Raw genomic sequence first — 23,776 nt, 5'->3', positions numbered from 1 at the left:
TGGCGATTGGCGTATGCGTGGCGCCACATATGAGTGGCGATTGAACCGCGAAGCGCGTGCGAACGCTGGGACGCCTGTTCGCGCGTGTCCCGTATACGCTCCGCCGTGCTGCATTTCTTTTCCCTCGCTCGCGCGCTGCGCGCACACACAGCTTGCACCCTTCGCGGGGGACCGGCGGCGGTGGGCGGTGGCGGCGACAAGCGGGGTGACTATGCTACGCTGGACCACCGCCACGGCCACCACCACCACCACCACCACAGCGCGCCGTCGCCGTACGCGGTGTCCGTACCGGCTCTCACCACCACCACGCGGCGCCAGCTGCCGACGCCGACGCACCACCACAGCCACCACAACCAGTACCACCAGCACCCGGCCGCCGGCGCCAGCCACCACCACTTGCACCAGCACCACAACCATGTTCGCCCGCAGCAGTGTTACCAGTTGCCCCCGCTCGGCACGGTGGGCCACGGTCACGACGATGCGCCGGGCTGGCGAATCCTGCCCACGCCGGCGGCCCGGGACCACCTGGTGCCCCCGCCGGCTCCGGCGCCGACCCCGAACTTGGCTCCGCCGCTGGCTCCGGCCCCCCAGCAGCGGCCGGTGACGCCTCCTCCCGCGCCGGTGCCTCCGCCAAGTAATTGCCTCCTCAGTCACGTGACCGAGCAAACCTGCTTTTGATGGCATGCCACTGGGCTAGCTCGGGCCACTGCAAAGCTGTTGTATGACCTTTTCACGGCAGGAGGCACAGATTAGTATTTATGTCACTCGAATGCGAGGATGTGCACGTACCAGCTCTCATTGCCTTATCTCGGAACTACTGGTGTGCACTGGCCTCAATCCAGCATTGCAGGGCCCAGGGCTGGGCAAAGGTACTTCGTAATTGTATCATGATATAATAAAACATACTTGGGCACCAAGTATTTGAAGTACAGATACCAGATACTACCACAGTTTTTGTATCCTATACAATACTTCCCATTTGCATCTTAAGATACTTTGATACATTCTCAGATGTCTTATTACTGATCTATGTAATTTAGCAGCAGACACATACACACAAAAATGTTTTGATGGACATTTCTTAACTCCAACCAACCTTGTTTCATTTGAATGAACTCTCTCTTAGTATCCCAAAATTTTTGTGTTTCTGGCTCAAAGTGCAACGTTTTCATTCCGAAGCAATTTATAGGGGCTGCTTTATCTGCTTAACATGAAAGTTCTTTATACGCTGCACTGTCAATACTTTGTGCTTGTTGCTTTTGTAACTGATGGGAGTTGCTGCTCTCCTTGTCAGACAGCTAGCAGGTTGCCATCTAACTACAAAGACATCCATAAGACGCCTCTGCACGATTGCACAAATACTTCTGTAGCGTTTTACCTTTTCCATAAATGTATTACCATTTACGCTATACAGGATCATGGATTTGGTGGCGACATCTTTTTTTGACGCATTGTGCATACAGAAAGTGCATAAAGCTGCAGTGATCTGTCATATTCTACTTATCTGCTGGCATAATGCATTCGTTATCAACATATTCATTAACGTGCAATCCTTTTATGATATTTATTCTACGAGAAATTTTGTGCAGCCCAAAAATGTTTCGTACGTATTGTAGCGTCACAAAGCATAGCAGGATACCGCCGCTATTCACACTACTGCCACTTATAGCTCCATTTTGCCTGGTGATTTGTAATAGTAAGAAATATAAAGGTGAGCCAAAAAAGAAGAATATATTGAAGTAAAATAGAAAGGCTGCTCCGTATCACACAATCACAGTGAAAACGTAGAAACACGATACGTGTGGCACCACTAATAGCTATGACACTTAAGCATGAAGTATTGTCAACTTACCTGTTTAGGTCATACAATAGATAATTCTGTGCCTTTGGAAATTCAGGTGGCTTAGTGGCAGCAATATAAGCTTAAGAAGCAGAGTTCAGCCAACATTTATAGTTTTGCACGGTGACGTTGCGATATCAGTACCTTGTATCTTAAGATGCACAATACATTCTTTCATGTATCGTAAATACAGATACTGATATGAAATTTGCCAGACGTATCATGATACTGATACAAGGTACCCAAGGAGTATCTAAGATACCTGTATCTTCCATACTGCCCCGCAATTTTGCAGGGTCCATCCAAGTTTGTGTGAAAAGGTCTACAGCTGTGCAATGGTTTCTCTGATTTCTCAAGAAAAAAGAAATGAGCAGGAACTGTACCCAGGATTAAGCTCTCTATATTAGCCGGTACATATTCGTTGCTCTAGCCACTGCAGTAATATGCACACTCTATGGGCTCGGATAATTCCACAAAAGTTGTATTTTAAGGCTGCTACACTTCCTGTTTCATTTTCATGTCTATGTTGGTGTTCTGAATACAAAAGAATCTGAAGCAATATTGATGTTGGAGTTCTTTGTGCTTTTTATTATGAGTAGTGTACATTTTGTCTTAATTATTGTGTTCTTGTCTCAGTTTGATACACAAAAATGTAACAGCACACCATAGCTGCAAGTCAATTGTGTCATGGTACATTCTATCTACAAATGACCAAATAAGGAATACACCAGATCCTATGTAGCAGTGAAGTCTCTCGGCACAATGTTAAGCGATTGAAATATCTTAAATTTAGTCAGGTTATTAGAAAGCTGAATATTAATCAAGCAGTATGCTACTATGTATTCTGGCTCTTGTTTTAACAAAAGTGAAAATAACGATCGAGCTATTCTATTTTCTATATAGCCTCTGAAGCTCAGTGTTGGTGCACGTCAATACAGTGGTTTGCATTCTGCGCTATTAGTTTCACAGAGAACCACAGTTCCCTTCAGGAACCAACCTCATCTTGACTAGTATTGCATGTTTAATGCAATGGCATTAAACTAGAAAGGGAAAGTTTTAATGCTGCCACACCTTGCAATTTAAGATGGTGAGCTTGGCTCAGCATTGCAGATGCTGCACTGAATTTGCTGGATGGCTCGAAATTTTATCCCACTTATTTTTAAGTGACATATTCCCCGGCCAGAGTTCATTTCTATTGTTGTCTAAGGCAGAACAAATAACATGGTGTTTATTTTAAATTGACCCTTCACATTGTTTTATTAACCGTATCTGTGGGAAATGCAAGTTCGCAAAGAGATGTTCGTGAAGCTAAGATTTTGTTTTACAGACACACATCTGTACCCCCAAGCATGCTCGCATGTTCACCCCTTCTTTGTGATTGCACTGCCATTAACCTGCCAATTTTTGTATGACTAGTTCTTGCTGCATTACTTGAGAATGTATTTAGCTTTTGCATTCAGGATTCATGCACTATGAACATGCGTGCAATTTTAATTAATAGAAAATGTTGTATTAACAAGGACAGCCGGTTTCTATGGATCTTCTCAGTAACCTGCTTACTCCTTTTCACTCCTAATTACATGAATAAATGTCATTTCACCGTACATTTTCTTTAAAACATTCTTTGGATACAGTACGCTTGCCTGGTTCATCCATAATAAGCCAGAATCACATGTTGACTGCGGTGACAGCAAAGATGTTCTCAGTTCTCAGTGAAAGCAGCAGATCTGCAATCTGTTGCAACAAAGGTGAAAGTGCTCTGAATTTTGTCTCCCCTCTGGAGGCAGGCATTTCACTCTCGTGAGTAAGATGGCATCACCATTGCTTTCACTGAGGAAATTGTTTTTTTGTTTCGGCGTTGTCGTTTGTGACGTGCACCTCTGTTTTTGGTGCAACATTGTGGCAGACGACTTCTCTTGCTTGCTTCCACATAATCGAACCTGGATGGCCGAGGCAAGTACTGCATCCAAACGTGGCATTAGTGCTAAATGACAAAAATGATGACTCTGGCTCGACATTTGATGTGAAATGAGTTGGCAGCTTAGCTGAAAGAGTAGTTTGTACAGGGCTCCCGAATACGTATAGTACACTCCACCTCGCCAGTTTCGTACAGTGCACTGAAAGGTATGGGTTACATCAGCCAATGAGAAATAAGACCCTGGAGAAGGGCTACACCACTCTGCATCTCTGATTGTTCTCCACAGGATTTCAACTGAATGGAAGCATTGCGGAAGAGTTAGTTGAGTGCAGTGGCCGAGCATTTCTCTAGAAGACACAACAAATCTTTACTTATTGGCTGACTCATGCCCTTGCCTTCAGTGCACCGCATGAAATTGGTGAGGTAGAATATAGATTCAGCATTCAGTGCATGTACCACACATACACGCATGTTGTTGTTATTGCATGTTTTAGTTAAGCTTGCTGTACTGATTTTCTTTTTAATAACTACTGATCTGTATGCGAATCATTTGTAGGTTGAAACTTCCTTGGTTATTGCTGGATATCAGTATTGGCTGTTTTGTTACAAACTTTTTTGCATTCCACGCATTTTGTGTCTGCTTTTGGAACCTGTTTGCTGTATGTGTAATGTTGTTTAATGCACTTGTTTTTAACAAATCTGCACATTGTGTTCTGTTCATTGCGGGCACCATTTTACCTCTAATAATTTGTTGCTTCCTGCCGTGTTGTTACTGGCTGAAGGTGGAGATCTGTGATATTTCGAAAGAATTATGTGTTTTTTCTTAAATAGCCTTCCTCTTTATGACCAATGTGCTTGCTTTGCATGATGCATTGTTTTTGTGCACAGTTTTCTTTAACTCATCACTGTCAAGTTCTTGAGTTACACCTGTACATAACCTTCGCTGTATGGCAATCCTCAAGTGAGGCCTTGCGCTTATGAGAGCATGTGTTTTCTTTTGTTTTTGTTTTTTTCCCCTTGCATGATCCTGCATTACAGTTATATGCAGTGCATGGACCCCTGCACCTGTTGAGCTTTTGTTTTGCTTTGATTGGCAATAAAGCTGGTGCGATACGAAACTGTGTTGCTGGTTTCTTTTCTTTTTCTCCTAGAGAAATAAGTCTGGCCGTTTAATTGGGAAGGTTTTGTGATGTGCATTTGCTGTGCAAATTTCAGTGTAGTAGTCAGCTCCCTTGATTCCCCAGATAGATTGCATAATAAGCTGTTTAATATGTGACTATGGTCCAGTGTGACTTCCTGTCTGATTCAGACAGCAAGGGAAAGAGGTTACTCTACACCCATACTAATTAGGAGCACTGGTACAATTTGCATTTTTCTGTCCCTTTTGGAGTGTTGATACACTTGGTGCAGAACCAAACTTGTTTGAAGCAGTTAGGTGTGAACGCTAGTACAGAACGTTTGCTTAGGCAAAGCTGTCCCACATGCCGAAGCTAAGCAAATTTACTATTATCTAGGGAAACTGACAAAGTCTCTGGCGGTCGTTATACAACTTCCCATCATTAAATTAAGATTATCATCATTTATTCTCACTCCATTCAAGAACCCTGAGAGTCTGCAACCACCATCTTTTGTGTAGGAGTGACATCTCTTTTTCCTCGTTCATTGGAACAGGCTGTAAACGAACTCCTTGAACCACACAAGTTGCTTTCACGCATGCAACCTGCTGCATGCTGCATCATTTTTTTCTTTGGGTTACGACACCAAATTAAATGTAAAAAGGTCACCAAATATTGATGTGTAGTGCGAGATATTGCTGACTTGTGAGTAACTTAGACAAAGGTTTTATATCAGACACCAGGACAGTTAAGTATCATATGATTTTGTACCTCCCTTGATGTAATTGCCTGCTGTCATTGTCCTTGTAATTGTGAATGCCATTTGTGGCACCTTAGCCAAGAGACGTGCACTGGCAATTGCTTTCAATGCTACATTGTGCTTGATATTTCTGGTGATGTTCACCAGAACCTTTGTCAGACACCCATATTATAGATGTAGAAAAGCTTGAGAAGCTTGAGAATCAATTCTAAACCAGGATGTTATGTTTTTTGACATATGGACTTGTCTTTGTCAAGGCAGAGTCGATTCCTTTTGTTGAAATCCTGACACCGAGCTTCTAGGGCCCTCCTTCAGTTTCCATGCTGACTATTGAAAGACTATTGAAAGTTGTTAAGAAGATATTTACTTAATTCTAAAGTGCAGTTTTTTCCAGAAAGTTTTACTGAGAATAGCATGCATGTTAGATTTGAGTTCAGAACAAAAAAAACTATAATAATGATAAGCTGTTGTCAACAGCACTAAAAATTTCTTTAATCCAGTCCACATATCGCTGTAGAAGCTGTGGTAACTTTGTGTTCCATAAGTTCATTTGGCCATATAGTAAGCATATTCTAGACAGCGTAGCTCAGCTGCCATGGTTTACGAAATGTTTATAAAATGCGTTAGCTCAAACGCTGCAGGCGGCACTGAAGTTGAGATGCTTCAGACTGTTGATAGCGATAAGGAGTCCTCTGACAGTGACTTGGAGCAATGCTCGGTATACTTTAGCTCTGTGCAGTAAGTTTTCTTTTTCCAAATCAAAACAATATACCATTACTGTCTCTTTTACTGTGATAAACTGATACAGGAAAAAAAAAATTCTCAAATTACAAAAGCCAGCGTGCTTGCTACAGTCGATCACATTGCATTTTTGTTTAATGGCCATGAAAATCAGGTGCATGTTAGAATAGAGTAAATACGGCATGTGGCAAAAAAAGAAGAAAAAAACTTTTTCTTGATCTCTGCTGCTCAGTGTTGAACAGGACAATTTATGGGCAACCAAACAGAATCAAATATGTCAACGTTACAGAGTTAGAAACTGCAACTTTAAATAAGTTGTAAAAAGACTCCCTATGTCACACACTGCACAAGTAAACAATGGTAACTTAGAGATTTCCTTGAAGCACACAGTATACAGCTCTAAAAAAATGCATAGATGAAGGTAGAGAGTGTTTGTCAATATATTGCGCATGTTGGTCCCCTCCATTCCTTGCTGCTTGCCCCTTGGCCTTTTTTCTTACCCTGCGACCTCTGAACCTCAACGCGGTGATGGCCTTCCAGAGCAAGAGATGTGCGTGTACCTCATGAACAAGGTGTGCCTCTGTGTCGAGGTCGGCAATGTCCAGTTGGCGACGGCCCACGAGATCATCGACATCATCGCGGAGGACGACACCGAGATCAACTTCCCCGCACAACTCAAGGATGTGTTTGCCCTGTGGATGACCTCTCCATTGCTTGGTGGGTACCGCCATTAAGTGACCTCGTGAACACGTCTTGACGTGCCTTGCCGTATAAGCCTATCTCAGCTCTGTTCCAAGCCGTGCACTGTTCTTCAATGCTTCGGGAAGAAACACGCATAGATTCATTTTGTAAAATTAGTCTAATTTATGCTGTCTTTAGATGAAAACTGGAAGTTTAAACGTGCAGCAAGATAAACTTTTATTTTGCTTGAGGTGCCATGTGATGGCGTTCAGCAGCGGCACTTCGATGCAGACAATGCACAGACGACCTGGAGTGCCAAAACATACCACAACATGTATATAGACATTGTCTACCGTCAAGGAGTCATCCTGCCGGCCTTTTGCTTAATTTCCTGTTCACTTCTAAGCCTAGCTTCATCTGTCATGACTGTACAAACACGTTAAAAACTGAAAATGGTCTACAACAATCAGGGACAAAAAAAAAATGGTTTGTAGAGCTGCATGTCCATTGAAACTCTTGCTCTTTCTTGATAAAGTTTTGCTGTCCTCATGTGTGCATACATGTAGTATGCAGTCTTCTCAGATACCCTTCACTGATTCGTTGGGTGCCCCTTCTTTTGCTAAATCATTATGTAGATTTAAACGATAGGAGGTGCCCTTGGAGCATCACTGGTATAAACCCTGTGATTGGACTAAAGAAACACCCATTTGAATCTCTCGAATGACTGATTAAATTTGTGATACACCCATCACTAACTGCTTCTAGTTCAAATTGCCTGATGTTTCGCACCGAGTCGAAAGTAACAAGCTTTCTTTCTTCACAGAAATCTACAGGCAGCTCTTAGAACTTTTGAACATGTTCAAACCTATGAACTAACCAAGTGATCTTGTTTAGTTAAAAATTTGTGGTAGCAGACTGTACGGGTGATAATGTCCTCTGATTGATGTTTATGGCAAGCTGTTTTCTAATCACTCTGCTCCTGCACATTAACTTCTGTGCGCCACCTCCGAAAAAATAGAAACGTGCTTGTTTGTTACCTTAGTTTCACTCTAGCTACATTGAGGGTACAGAGAACACAATGTCCACAGTTATTACCAAACAAGTTGCAGTCCATTAAGATGAAGTGCTACTGTCAGTGGAAACATTTCCTTAAGTTGGGTTTTTTTGCTTTCTGAATATGTTCCTTTTTTTCAGCACTGCAGTGAATATTCTCCTGCCCCGTAACTGCCCACTTTAGTTGACATCGAGAATGAGCACTTCTGATGCAAATTTCTGTACAACTTCAAACGCTATTCTTGTTATCGAACAGCTCCGACTCCAATAGTATTTGGTCACGAGATCAATACCCTGCAAAGTACGAGCCCTTGAGCTGAGGCATATGACCCTCTGACCATTGAAAACTGCCTTTGCATAATGCAGGCAATAAACTAAATCTTGAGAATGTTGAGTGGCATTATGGAAAGTGCAAACGGGAACGTAGGCATAGGATGTAATGCACAAGTGGGGTATATCGTGACTCTTCATCGGCACTTCCAGTTTTATGCATTACTGTTCTCTGGGCATAGAAATGTGCATTTGCGAAGCATACTGAAAGCTATGGCATAAAATGGAAAATGGTATGGTATAAGTGGAAAATGTATAAGCATGGTTATGCAGTGAGAAGAGCGGTTGCTCTCTTGATAAGTTGTTTGTCCCGTTCTTTCACGCTCTTCCAGAGCTGCAGCTGAAGCCAGATCACAGACCGTACCTTATCCGGGAGCGGTGGTCAGAATACCTGAAAAAATACACCTTCGCCACAAAGCAACAGCTCGACTCTGGTAAGCCACACCAATTTCCCTTGTTGCCCCTCTCCTCGTTCATCTGCAAACAGGTTAATCTGTCAAACCCTATCATTAAAACACCATCATTCAGGCGATATCATTCAAATATGAAGTGCTTCTACAGTGTAACCATATTTGGGCTGATGATGAGATGGTAAAAGTGCTACATTTAAAAGAAGTCAGAGTACAAAAACGTCTGTGTTCCAAGATGTTGGTGTAAATAACCCATGTTTTCATGGTTATGGTGTTCATCATAGCCCATGCTATGGAAAGCCAGCCAGTCACACATTCAGCAGAAAGGATGTAGGCTGAAGCCTCAAAGAGAGAGAGATACTGATTTTAATGAGAAACTGGCAAATTTAGCCTAGCCAACGACCTGGCAGGCTTCTGCAAGTGTTAGTTAGGTTACATTAAAGTCGAACTCCATTTTAACGAAGTTGTTCATCACATGAAAATACCCTTGTTATATCTGATCTATGTTGTAAGCATACATTCTACATTTACTTATTTACATCTGATAGTTTGCTATATCCATGTTTGTTATGTCGAGGTTTGAATGTAGTTTCAGTTAAGGTTAGTGTCAGTGGTCCCTGTGGAAATATAATTTGGTTGAAGAAATGTCTTCTCAAGTGTCTTACTATATTTGCATGTCTCGCTGTTTGTCAGTGCATATTAAATTTGACTTTTTTTTTTCTTTTTCTCTTGCAGATGAACCAGTGCTGACGCTGCAGAGGAACGTCTTCCTTGAGAAATCCAAAGAGAAGGAGGTATGGTACCAGGAGTGGTGCATCCTATCTTGTGTCAAAAATAAAGACAGGATCCCTGTATGTAAACGCTATCAGGGAGAAATGATAGCTGAGGGATAAAAGCCTTATCGGAACAGTATTGGCCAGTCATTCACAAGACCTGGGACATGGCATGGAGCTGCTTAGGGCTTAGAAGGCAGCACCATCATAATTGTGCAACATGATAGCATTCTAGCTTGGCTTAACATACTATATAATCGATTTTTATTTTTTCATATTCCAAACAGACATAATAAATTGCCAGCTGCACAAACTGCGACTACCTTCTTCAGATGGAATAAATGAAGAGACAGACATTAGACGCTTGCACTACAAATTACAATTCTCAGTTCACTCATTAACAAAATTTTGCCTAATTTTAATCAGTTTCTTTGGAGCACTCCTTATAGCTGTATAACTGAAGCCTGAAAGTAAGCAAGTCACATTGTTCACAAGAAATCCTAAAGCTAGCACCAGTCTCAAGGTATCAGTCCCAGTGTGGAAGAAAGTAGACCTAACATTTTTTCATAAAGCCTCCTACGTGCATTGTAGGACACACCGTGAGCATTGTGTCACTTGTGGGAAACCTTTTTTATTGTAACAGTATGGAATTTCAAAGCTTTATCTGGAGTCAGATATGCAAAAGCTGGTACTAGTTTTAATATTTCTTTTAAATGAACATGATTTCATCTCTGCGTCGCTTTAAGTGTGCTTTGCAATGTGTGCTCTTAACTAGCCAAATCTAAAAAGCTAATCGTGTCACCGTCGTCATTGTGTTATCATCAGCTCTCATCATGGCCCTTGTTGTCGTCATTGTTGGATCACTTATCACCATTTTAAGTAGCAACTGTAGCTTTCCTTTCTCAAACGCTTTTCAAACTTCCTTGGCAACTTTCTTCTCTTTTCTTCTTTGTAGTTAAATTTTAAGGTACAGGCTCGCAGCGCGTACATAGAGGGCCTTTTACATATGTAGAAGATTGTACCTGTAGGCAAATATGTACACCATAAGACCTACAGCTGTAGCTGAGATTTTGTTGTTTTTTTTCAGGTCACTGACCTCAAGCTGCTGAAAATGCTCTTTGCGGAAGCCAAGGGCAATGTCCTCGACGGGAGGTACCCCTGCGAGACTGAAGACTGCATGGTGCTGGGCGCTATCCAGGCCCGGCTCGAACTTGGCCCGTACGACCCGCTCAAGCACACGCCGGAGTTTTTCAGGCAAGGACACGGTTGTGTTTGCTGTTTTATCATTGTATCATTTCACATGCAAGTCTTATGACTTAACAGTGTGCTGCGTATACATCATGACTTGTAACTCCAGCAGTGTTGGTTCCTACCAGTCACTAGTTTCACAAGTCATGCACACTTTCCGAAGCAGACAAAGACCTGGTAGATCTTGCTGTGTGGCCGGTCCTTGTATGACATCAGACCGTCTTGTGACTTGCATTGTGCATCATCATGACTTGCAAGTCTCATCAATTTGAATGCCCCACAAAGATCCACCCTGCAAGTTACAAGACTTGCAAGCCATGCACTTTGTAACTTGTGCGGCTGGCATACTAAGCTAGCCTAACCGTTTAGTTTATTTCACGGGTACATCAAAGCCTCAGATGCCATAAGTGTGGGGTGTTATGCCACAGAAGCCCAACTCATATCTTCACAATTAATTCACCACATTGTTCACTGGAAGAAATGTACTATAGCAGTGGCAAAGCATTATGATAAATTCAACCAAGTCTAGAGACGTGAAAGAACAGGAAGTGCAGTCTACTTCCGTTATTTCGGCCCAAACGGGACCGACAAAGATGCAGAAGAAATGCTAGAACACACCACTCATTGATTCATTTGACAGTATTTGCCCGAGTTCAGCATGTCCCCTGACCAAACGCGCGGCCACTCTCTCTGTCCAAAGTAAAAAAGCAACATATAAATGACTTAGAAGCTCCTAAATAAAGCAAACATCTAACGCACACCCGACTTATTTAAATGGTGGCCGGCTTCCTAGTCAGCTTTGCCGCTAGGTATTTAAAGTCAGCTTTGCCATAATATAATTGTGTTATGCGGTAAAGCGTACGAATGTCGCGAAGGTGCATTTAGTTTAGTATTGAAACTATGGACAGCACGAAACAGCACTAACTACACATGACTTTTGACTTTTGCAGGACTTTCTCGGCTCACTAACTACACATGAAAGATACAATGTTATGTATCTTTCATGTGTAGTTCGTGCCGTTTGGCACTGTCAATAGTTTCAGTATGGAATACCTACGTGCTCGACGTACTGTCCTTTTGGTTTTATGTCTGATTGCATCGCGTAGGCGATTTATGGCATAACTTAATGGAAAACAGTACGTGCACATTAGAATCGGGCAGATATCATAATCAAACATTGTGAGCTACAATCATTGCTTGAAGATCATCCTAGGGAGGGCCTAAAATAGGCGTTTTCAACAGGACATATGTGTTCAATGTATTCATTGTTCTTCAAGTGCAACTGATGCAGACACTGGCACCAAAGCGATCTTTATCGGGGTCACCATAGGATTGAGGTGATGCATGCTGACTACCCAAGTTCGAATAATGCTGCACATGCTAATTTTAGGATGGAAATAACGACTATTTGGGCCCATAGGAGTGCCTTTGGTTGGGGATTGAATTAACCGTAAAATTGAATTAATCGGTGTCAAATTGACTGAAGTTTACTGAATTCACATGATGTCAAATATTATTGTCCTATTCAGAGCTTCCCCTGTGTGGCTGGAGATTGGCCTCGAGCTCCACCACTGGAAAAGCTGGCGCCACCGTCGGCGTGACATGCTAGGAGGGGATCACGTGGACATAGCTGCCGCGTCGGCTGCTTCGGGAGCGCCGAAGCGAGCTGAAAACGAGTTTAAATTCCCTCGTACGCTGCGGTCCTCATTTAGTGGCGAAATTTTCCCGCTTCGAGTGTCTCCTTTACAACACTTGAAAGCACTACAATAGGTAGTGGCTGCCTTTGAAGGCGCGCAACATGGTAGGCTACTGCTCGGTGCCACAGTGCCGGACGCGCGTAACGGAGGCCGGTGTCAGCCTTATTCACACGTAGCCGCAGGACAAGAAGCTGCGTGAAGCTTGGCTCACGAAACATAAAACCGGCAAACACTCATCGGCTACAACTCGGGTATGCAGCAAGCACAGATGCGAGGAAGATTTCTGCTACGGCGCCCGGTCTGCAATGTTCTGAAAACGCGCACTGAGACGTTCGCCCGAGTCTGCTGCCCGACTAATGTCATGACGGTTTGGTCTATGAACTTGTCGATGCTATACATACTGGCAAGTTCAGTGGAGTGGAAAGGCAGCGGTAAGAAGCACATCTAAAAAAAGCATGGCAGATGGTCATGTTTGTGTTATGATTTAATGCACTGGATTACAAAAAAGGAGCAGCGGGAAATCGCACGCTGAGAACACCGATAAACATACACTGCGACGCAACTCGAGAAATAATATTGAAAGGTCAAAGAATTTAGAAGAAAAAAAAGATTGAATCGTCGCGATGGCACATCACAGTCCCTGTAGGCGTCGAAGTCTCTACAATGAAATTATTTTTGAAAAGCTCTGATAGTGCCCACGCAACAATGGTTGCTTGTATACTGTCAAATGCTCATATTCTGCGGCCTAAAGCTCATGGCACGGTGCGAAAACGCGCGTGCGGAGAAAGTGAAACAGTGCGCGGACAAGCGTGCAGACGCGCAGTCGGTCGCTGCGAATCTGCGCGATCGCTGCATTGAGGCTTCGTTCTATTACGCTCCATTTAGTTATACAAACACTATAAGAACATATTTCACATAGTTTGCTCTCAGCGTTTACCTACCTTTCACGCAAGAAGCCGGTTCGGGAGACTTCATCGCGGCGACCGCGCACAGTGGCGTTCACTGTACGTATTCGGTAAAGCGATAGCGTCTGTAAACGATTGTGTGCTTTCAGTTTGCCCAAGATTATTAATTACACAGTAAAAAACGTCTCTCGTTTCGAAAGTGCCTTCAGAAATGTCCGGGAGAGCTCGCGCGTGCTGTTTTCAGTGAGCGCTGACAGCAAAACCTATGAGGAGTGCGTCGCGTGATCCCTCATACTACGCCAGCGAGGCGCTTCCGATAGATGGCGACTCCGTAACTCCTCGCCGCCAATACTAAATGGATTAAGGTAATGTACAGCTTCTCACCGTGCTGGCGGTACGACACTATGGCCGTCTCGATGATGTCAGGGCATAACCCCTATAGAGACTGTCACGATAAAGGCTAAATAACAGGCGCAGTGAGGGACGAAGAAATAAGGCACAGACTGATACTGGACTAAACACAAATATGAGGCACAAACAGGAATTTTCCTTGTCTTTTTCACTTCTCTTTCACTGTCTGCTATCTTATGCACTGTGTAGTTTTCTCACAGTCGCGTGCATATATTTAGTGCGCTTGATTATAATGTTGGCATCTGACACACTATGAGAGCAAATTAGCGGCGCCCTTGTGTGAAGTTTATTATGAGTATTCCACGGTGCACTTCATCTGTACATACTTATCACCACTGCACAGCAAGGACAGCAGCAGGATGGGGGCTCTAAATGGATTTACAGCCGAAACATTGCCTCAAAAGTGATGGAGATTTGGGATATGTGGGGAATTCTAGTACTTTTATGACTTCTGAGCATTTTGTTGGGCTGGCACAATTCATGCGCTCGCATTACTATGCTCACGGTCATTACGGTTATTGTGTGCCATGTCTCTCTCTCTCATCGTGCAATACCAAGCATTGGCCACGTACCGTCACCTTAAAGTATGTCTACTTCTTCTGTTAACAAAATTCTCTTCTCGTCACGCAGGTCTCGGATCCGAGACTTTCTCCCCGAGCATGCCTGCCGCTCGCACTGGTTCCTGCTCGGCCTGGGCGCCAAGAATGGCCCCGAGCGCCGTCTCTCCGAGCACTACAAGGCTATTGCGAGCAATGTCAAGGACAGCCGTCTGATGCGAAAGTACCTGGAATTCTGTTGGGCCTTCCCTTACTACGGGTAGGCGAGGACAGTCTGGAAGGCTTTTCCTGCATTTGACGTTAAGAGGTGTACCACATCATGACTGAGAAGTTCTGAACTTGCTCACAAGCGTCACTAAAATGCCTTCAAGATTTTTCTCTCTCTCTCTCTTTCTGTTTTACGCATAAAGGTAAATAAATGTTCACAGCCTTCCAAATGTTTAGAAAATAGTCTGAAGCTCATGGTGTAGCTTGCGTATGTACGCGCATTAATTACTAGTGTAATTGCCCTGGTAGGATTTTCATTGCACTCAGCTAAAATAGTTCAATTCAGGCTAATTCTTTGTACATATTGTTTATTATGCAGTGCTGAGCAGCAAGAAAAATCTGTTCATGACACAAAACATGATAAAAGTGTTCCCAATGACTAGAGGTCAATGGTAGCATTGATGCCGAGTACGAAGTCCTGGGTTTGATGCTCAATCGCGGTGACCTCATTTTGATGGGAGCGGAATGCAAAAACGCTTGTGCGCTTAGATTCAGGTGCGCGTTAAAGAACTCTGGGTGTTCAACATTAATTCAGAGTTCCCCACTTTGGTGTGCCTTGTAATCAAATCATGGTTTTGGCCCATAATACGTAACAACTTGAATGGGAGCGCTAAATGAATTCGTCATCACACTGCGTGTTTGTTGCTTTTTTTGTGTTGTCCACATTCTTTCCCCATGTCGTGTGTACAGATACAGCGACATATGCGCATGTATGTGATATACCTTGCGATGAAGCAAAAGGAACTGTTGCTAGTTGCTCTTTATTTTTTTTTATTTTTTTGCTTTTATTTTGTTTTAGTAGCATGTTGGCCAGTATGCATTTATGTAGCCCTTAGCATTTGTTCACTTGTGCTTTCATTTATTATGTTCATTCTTGATGTAACGCTAGGGCCTTAGCCAAAAGCAAGGTAACTGTGATAAAAACTATGGATTCAAAGATAACTTGAGCCAGACTGTGTCCTAATCCTAAAATATTTGACGTGTTAAGTGACCCAGATTTTTGTTTACCATGTTGCATCCTAGGAAATTTCTAGTGCAAGATTTATGTTATGGGACTTACAATAAGTGATGAAACGAAAGGCGATAGGAATATCATCGAAAAATAGAAGGACAGTAGTTTTTTTAGTCTAGACCAAATGTAGGTGGCTAATGTTCCAGTTTGAGGTCAAGAGCATGAAACAGGGCTGGGCTGGTCACATGCTAAATAGGACAGAATATCAGTGGTCTGTTTTATAGCAACAGCATAAATATGTTGGAAAGGTAAAGGCAACCAAGGATGGCCGACATTTATTTACCATTGATTGAAGAACTTAGGAAGTTTGTAGGTGTAGAACACCTACAAACTGGTTGATGTTAGACATGAGTATGGTATATGTGGAAATTTCTGGAGGAGGCCTTTGCACTGCTGTGGACTTAATTAGGAGTATAATGACTGTAGTAATTGTTTCTGTAGTTTGCATAGGAGTCCTGCTACATATTTTATCAGCATTATGTGGATGTTTGTCAAGGCATTCTCCCATTGTTGAGTGAACTGGGTTATGATTTTCTGAGGCCACAGTGGTTACGTAAAGCTTGCTTTGCTTTGTTCTTGTTTGCAGGAGTGCCTTCTTCAGCGGTCAGGTGGAGAGGCCCGTGACTGGTATAGCGGCCCTGATGAACCACTACGACCTTCCCGTCCTTGTGGCCATCAACCGTGATGGTGTTCACGTCATGGACCCAAGTCAACCAGTAAGGCAACCCACGAAAGCACAACACCCTTGTTATTTATCTGTTTAAGTCCAGCACAGCTGAACCTCATAATAACAAACTCGCATCTGACACGTAATACAGCAGAACCTCGTTCATATGTTTAAAATATATGTGAATAAATATGTACTAGCCGGGAAAATGTATGATCCGAAGCAACTAAAACAATTTGACAGGCTCAACTGTCGTTGACATCTACATAATGCGAAGTGTCGCGCGAATTGTTGCAGCATGATACGCTGGTGTGCATCAAACTGAGGGACTCCGGCAGCCCAAAACACCTGTTTTGTTGTATTCCTATTGTGTAGTGTACTGGGGCGGCGACGGGAAACCAAAATGAAATTGAACTGCTGGGTGATGCTGGATGCCGCTGGAGTGAAACGTGATGCTCGCATCGCACTGCCTGCTGCAGGGAACAGCAGCCTGTTAGTGTTATCGCCTACTAGAGCAGCGCGCTTCCAATGGCACTATACTGTAAAAAAGGTGAAGATGCTTTTCGCAATATGGCAATATGGTTGGCAGCGTTAGCTCTGTATGTGGTATGCGCCGACCCCGGGAGGAGATTTGCTGGTATCGGAATAAGAAACTGACAGAGTGTCTACCAACCGGTAAAGCCGAGAATTCTCGGGGATTTTGAATAGTCTGGAAGTACTCAGGGAAAACTCAGGGAATTTTTGCTTCTATCAGGGAAAATTAGCTGTAATTTTATTGAATGCAATCGCAGCAATGCTGGCTCGAGTAACAGAGAGGGATCGTAACGAATCATTTTTGACGGCGTTTCGTTGGCTGGAGGAGTTGACGGCATACAGTCAACAACAGACTTTTGAGACGCCTGATAATGCGGACGACTTCACGGCACCATCAAGTACTCCATCCAGTCGATGTATAAGAACATCTGAAATTTCAAACGCAGGAACCCTTTGCCATACGATTTTTTAGACTTTAACATCGTTTCAGACCTATGGTCACGGTAAAATCAAAGCCACAGCCGCTGCCGTTTTGATTACCTCGCCGCCTCAAACTGGCTCTTTCGAACGCAGATCCACTGGCAGTCGTAGCCACCACCGCTGCAAACGTTAGGCCGAGCTGCTTCGACGTTCACTATTGAGCTTCTTGCCATTCAGCGCCATGTTTTTTAATGAAAGAATTCGCGGCTGTCAGCAATGGCACCGACTCCGACTTTGTGGTTCTCGCGATTGGCACATTGCATAATGCCGGTTCCCGAAAGTCAGCGTTGCCTCAACGCACTAATGTTATACGATGAAGCATACGCAAAATTATTTTGATGAAACTGCAATGCATGCTCACTGAAACATAAGCGTGGGAAGGGGCAATTGTCACAAGACACAGTATGTATTTCTTAATTATATACGCGTCCACCCACCATCTCCTGTCACAGCACGAGCATCGATATGCCTCGTAAGTGTACTGGCAGGCCTTTTCAGATGTGCTTGTAGCGATTGAAGCTCTCAAGGGCAGTAAAAGACATGCATTCGTTTTTTCAAACTGCCCAATTTATCGGACATTTTCGTGGCCCTTAGGGAGTCCGAAAAATTGTACGTTAACTGTACAACTGACCAAGAGGATGCTTTAAGCAGTCCGTGAGGTGAACGCGCGGTGGAAGGTGGACAAGAACATTAAGGACCTACACATTAAGGAATGAATGGGAAAGGAAGCATGACGCCACTTCTTTCAAGGAGCTTGAGCTAGAAAAACGGAGTGTTGGCTGATGGCGAGACGCAGGTGTCCCTCATCCAAACCAAAATAAACTCTTTAAAGCAGTGAAACCCAACACTGAGATGTTGTGTACGGGCTGAGAGTATGTCAGGGCAGCTGAGGTTGACACACCAGCTGTTGAGAGAGAATCTCACTTGTGACAAAGTTCGGGTCTTATACCAATGAGCTTACTATAAGTTGAAATAGCTCATGTCCCCCTCAGTCATGGCGTCCACATTTGTGGACACGACATATTTTTGCCATTTATGTACAGTGGTAGCAAAGAACAGAGCACAAACATTAAGCTGAAAGTAAATTGAACATTGTGATAACTTAAATTACTTCCTTTTACTTCCGAGTGATATGTATCGTTACTGAGTATCGCCTTGGTAAAGGCACTACCGTATCTTATGCGACGTTGGACTTGGGGCATGTTGCTAGCAATCTTGAAATATTTTTTCTTTCTTTCTTGAAATGCTTGAAGCCAATGATTAACTTGTGCGTGTAATTCGAGTGAGGGATTTAATCCTTCTTATGAAGAAATGTAGCATGATTGACTTTACAATATTCAAATATGTAGTTTACAATTATGAATTATACACGGATGCATCCCCGTCTCCTGTCGCACTGTGAGCACTGACATGCCTAATAAGTTTACTGCCAGGCCTCCAGAGCTTTTTCGGACGTGCCTGTGGCTATTTGAGCCCTAAGGGCAGTTAGACATGAATTCATTTTTTTCGGACTGCCCAATTTATCAGACGTTTTCGCCGCCCTTAGAGAGTCCGAAACATCTAACGTTGGTTGTACAACGGACCAAGAGGATGCTTCAAATGGTCCGTTGGGCGAACGCGCGGGGGAAGGAGGACGAGAACAGAAAGTATCCATGCATTGAGGAATGAACGGGAGAGGAAGCGTGCCGCCGCCTCTTTGAAGAAGCTTGAGCTCAAAAAACAAAGTGTTGGCTGATTCCAAGGTGTAGGTGTCCCTCATCCTAACCAAATAAACATTAAACAGTTTAAATTAAACATTAAACAATTAAATAAACGTTAAAGCAGTGCAACGCAAAACTGAGGTCTTGTGTACTGGCTGAGAGTATGTCAGGACAGTTTGAGGTTGACTTTCCAGCTGCTGAGAGAGAATCGTAGTTGTGACAAAGTTCAGGCCTCATACCAATAAGCTTGCTACCAATTGATAGAAATAGCTCATATTCGACAATATTTGCTTCTGTATGCATCTCCTTTTCATTGGTATTTGAAGATGCTCGACTCGATTTGGAATGGGTTTTGCCATCTTCTTTTTTTTTAATATATTTGACTTGTTGCATTTTGCTAACATCTTGCTTCTGTTTTCTTTTTGAATAAACATTACACCATACTATTCAGACTGGATTAAGTCATTTTTTTTTAACATGCTTACTAGGGAATGACAGCATCGGTTAACATGGTGTCAGCCCGTCTTGACATATAACAAAGTTCTGCCTCATTCAGAAAATTTTGTAAAGGCACTCAGGGGAAACCTGGAAAACTCAGGGAATTTGGAAACGTCAACTTGGTAGGCATCCTGATGAATCCTCTGCCGCAGTGAATGTGTTAAAAGTGCTTCTGGGTTACTGCAAGAAAGCAGGTTCTCGCTGTGCTCGCTACCACAGTGCTGTCTGTCATTGCCTGTCATTGTGTCAACAGGTGGTGCTGCTCAGTCTGCCGTACAAGCAGCTGTCGTGGGACTATGCCTGCCCAACGCAGCCCGACAACCCCGACTGCCTGCCTTGCCTGTTCCTGCAGTTCCAACTGCCGGGGCAGAACGAGACGTCCGTGCTTCAGATCTTCTCGCGACAGGTAGATGGCACCGACTCCGCCGTCATAATCCTCCATATTGGCCTCGAAGCTCGAAAAACACAATGCGTTGTATAATGCCAGTTCTGGAAAGTCAGCTTCACCCGAGTACAAAAATGTTAGGTGGTGAACCATACACCAAATATTGCGGTGAAGCTTAACAAGCGTGGGAAGGGGCAGTTGTCACGAGACACAGTATGTATTCCTCAATTCTACATGCGTGCATCCCCGTCTCCTGTCGCACTGTGAGCACTGACATGTGCTCACAGTTCCACTTGAGGAAGACAGCTACTAAACATTTTTTTACTGGTCTCATTGTAATAATTAACTTATTGCACGTTCAGAGCATCATCACCTTCATTGTATTCAGAGTGCGTTTCCAAATAGGCATGTTGGGAAGTGCACTATCAGGCAGGTAAAAGACTTTTCGTAATTTTTCAGGTGCACCTTCCTGGCATGACACATTCCGCCGACTAGTGCCTGCTCCGACAATGGCTCAAATGATGACAAACTGCTAACTGTACATGCTGGGGCTTGTATCTTATGCACGGCTTCATCACGAAAGCCACATCTACATTTTCTATATCATAAGGCCAGCAAACTGTGCTTGCACACGCTAGAAGTAAAAGAGACTGCTCCGCATTCGCTTGGCAAATTGCCTTGCAGGGAAGTTAGCCTTACAATAATGAAAATGCCCAATTCTGGGAAAAAACAAAGATGAAAAAGATTCATTATGTTGCACTTAATAGAGAAGAGCTACTGCATGTGTAGCTGTGCAAATAATTGAATACAACAATTCACATGCATTTCTGTGGACAACTGCGCACGATTATTAGCTCAAGACAAAGTACTGAAAGCAATTTTATTTCGTATGTGTCTCACTGCATTGTTTTCAATGGGAACGCAAATGTGGCTTTGTGCCAAGGCGCTGTCCATTGTGGCAAAACTGCATGACACCTCGATCAGTTGATAAGAAGCTTCACGGCAGCATGCTGCACCGCGAGGTAAAATTCATGCTTTATGCACACATTCACTTTTTTTACCTAAACTTCGTGAATTTCTGGCAAAAGTATTGTGTACAAAAATGCTAAGTATAGATTCATGCGATCTCCCACTACCAAAAGAGAAAGAAAGATTTGTGTTTCAGAGTGCACCTCATCATCTCAAACAACCTTGTGTGCTGCAGGCTATACTCATGGATGCCCTGATTTCCACGATTGTCGATGAGCTGAAGAAGCGAGCTTCTTGGATTGAAGCTAATGTTGAGACCACTGCAGTTAGTTCCAGAGCAGACGATGGTGAGTTGTTGCTTTCCACTACCCGAGTTTGCGACTAGCCACAGTTCCCACGCCACTCGGCAGCATTGAATAGTCTCTGTATATCTGTAGGAAATAAGTGATATGGAGTTAAACCTCAACATAACAAAATCAGTCAGATTGTCAGCTTGCTTCGTTATATCAGAATATCATTATACAGTCGACTTACGGTGATTCAGCCCTGACGGGACTCACAGCACTAACGAAATTGATCAAATTGTCTGGCAAGTTGAATTAAACAGGCTGAAAAAGAATGCAAAACATGCTGCTGTTTTATTTGACAATATTTGCCCAAGCCTAACACACGCCCACAGCTCAAAAGTGGTTTGGAAAAAAAGAAAGCTTGCAGCTATTACAACAGAACAAAGCCAAATTGAAGAAAGCCCAATGTATACTGCAGTTTTAGGTACGATATATGCAATTCGAATAAAATTACAGACTTCAGAATTATTGGAACCGTTTCTCTCAGTTTGTGTTTTTTTCACAAAAGGTTATGATTGCAGAAACTGTTGTTATAAGAAACAGATGACTTATTGGTAGGGTGCTTACTGGGGTAGAATTTTATGCGGAATGCAACTGTGGACTTTCAGATTCCACAATTTTTTAATATGAAAATTGAAATTTTTGGCCGCAAGGTGGAAGTTGAATTCCTGGTGAAGCCAATTATTAATTTTTTTCAATAAAAACTGCAGAAATTGAACGACACAGTTGCAGTTTGGGCCATTCTTATAATATATTATGCACAAGAATTCATTCCTTTCCTTTTAGAACAATAGCTCTTGTGACTAACCGTAGTCACTTCAACATTTGAGAATAAGTAGCTCTTTCAAAAATTGTTCTGAAATAATAAAGATTTGAAATAAGATTGAATAAAGATTGAAACGACAAAGTTGGAGAAGTATGAAAGAGGCCTTTGCCCTACAGTGGGCGTAACCAGGCTGATGATGATGATGATGATGAAGAATAAAGATTTTCGGCCTGGCCTTGTAGTATAGACTTAAACACATCCTACATTTCTTAAAATCAGCTTTGCTGCAATGCATACATGTTGTACGGTAAAGCATACAAACACTGCAAAGGTGGTTTTGGTTTCGTATCCGATTGTGTAAAACTTGAATCAGACGAACCAAGATGAACCAACTCGCCCAAATCAATTTGTTGCTAATTTGACTGCATCACGCAGGATATTTACAACAAATTTCGTTGGAAAGCAAGACGCAAGCGTTAAAATCGGATAAATACCATAATCGGACATTGCGAATACTTTTATTGCTTGGAAATCTTCCTAGGGTGGGCCAAAAATAAGTGTTTTCGACGGGAGACGATGTGTTCAACGCATTCACTGTTCCCTAAACTTTTCCAAGACAGGCATTGCCACTAAAGAGGTCGTTATTGGTGTCGCTATAGGGATCTGGTACATGCATGCTGACTAGTGAAATTTGAATTATCCGACAAGTGCCAGTTTTAGGATCGAAATAACGAATGTTTGGCCCTATAGAAATATGTGGGCACTCACTGGGACCTTCAGTCAGGAGTGAATTAATCGAAATATTTAATTAACGTAAGTCTACTGTATTGAAATTAAATCTTTTATTAATATAAGTTCAGTTGCCGGTGGATTTGTTTTTTTTTTTGCAGTGAAGAAGCTGCATCTTTTTCGAATTATCGGGCGATCGTAAAAAGCGAATTTGAATGAGAAAAAAATAATTTGGTTGAATTTAAGGGTTGGTGACACAAGATACAATTTCATTCCGTGTCGACAATATCTTCACATTGGCTGTACGAAGCGAAGCCAAACACTTTCGCGTTCACTCCGCCCCACGGCTAATGGTGTTGCACATACACCCTCCCCACCCTCTTGATCGTCTTATCGCGAGCTCGCCTCACTGTCCCCATGCTCATTTGGGAAGATGGTGCTCATCAAGCCAGTATACTTCTTGGCTCACCCTCGCACGCACGCTTTCACTCGCACTGAAGAATACGGCACATGGGCCACTATAGGATCTTATCACACTTGGACTTCATATGCAACATGACCCTGCTCTACGTGCAACACTGCTACGTGGAACATGACACCATTTGTTGCTGCTAGCTTAAGTTGTAAAACCACTTTGTGAAGGCATTTATTAGTCACCGGTGTTTTGGGGCCAACTGTTAAAGCAGAACATGGACTCCCAGCACGAGCAGTGTTTCCCGAGCAAGAGCACTGAAGAGAATGACCCACTAGAAAGTGCTGGGGAGGACAACCCACTATGCCGTTTTAATCCTCCTCTACAATTACCCCTGGGAACGAAAAGGGAGCCACCTGGCAACCTAGCAGCTTGTCACTATGAGTGGGTCATAGTAGGTCTTGAGGCGGTGGATGTTGACAGTGTCTCATCCACGAAGGTACATGTCGGAAGACGGTTCAATGGGCTCGATCGTGTAGTTGACGGGGGATGTGTGTTCGACGATACGGTA

At 43.1% G+C, this 23,776-nt stretch overlaps 1 protein-coding gene across 4 annotated transcripts in view; it reads left to right on the top strand.

The window, feature by feature from the left end:
- LOC135910172 (putative FERM domain-containing protein FRMD8P1) overlaps window positions 1-23,776 on the top strand; it is a 98,813-nt gene that overhangs the window by 64,387 nt on the left and 10,650 nt on the right. For 3 of the 4 annotated variants that reach the window (XM_065442223.1, XM_065442224.1, XM_065442226.2), the window contains 9 exons: window positions 152-634; window positions 6,915-7,091; window positions 8,771-8,872; window positions 9,584-9,642; window positions 10,709-10,875; window positions 14,513-14,698; window positions 16,305-16,434; window positions 19,851-20,003; window positions 21,187-21,298. In XM_065442223.1, coding sequence (XP_065298295.1) covers window positions 152-634; window positions 6,915-7,091; window positions 8,771-8,872; window positions 9,584-9,642; window positions 10,709-10,875; window positions 14,513-14,698; window positions 16,305-16,434; window positions 19,851-20,003; window positions 21,187-21,298 — 1,569 coding nt within the window. The remainder of the gene's footprint in view (window positions 1-151; window positions 635-6,914; window positions 7,092-8,770; window positions 8,873-9,583; window positions 9,643-10,708; window positions 10,876-14,512; window positions 14,699-16,304; window positions 16,435-19,850; window positions 20,004-21,186; window positions 21,299-23,776) is intronic. The other variant, XM_065442227.1, reaches the window with a different exon arrangement.

Source organism: Dermacentor albipictus, chromosome 7, assembly GCF_038994185.2.
Source record: "Dermacentor albipictus isolate Rhodes 1998 colony chromosome 7, USDA_Dalb.pri_finalv2, whole genome shotgun sequence".
NCBI classification, from domain to species: domain Eukaryota; kingdom Metazoa; phylum Arthropoda; class Arachnida; order Ixodida; family Ixodidae; genus Dermacentor; species Dermacentor albipictus.
This window is presented reverse-complemented; position numbering and strand designations above follow the sequence as displayed.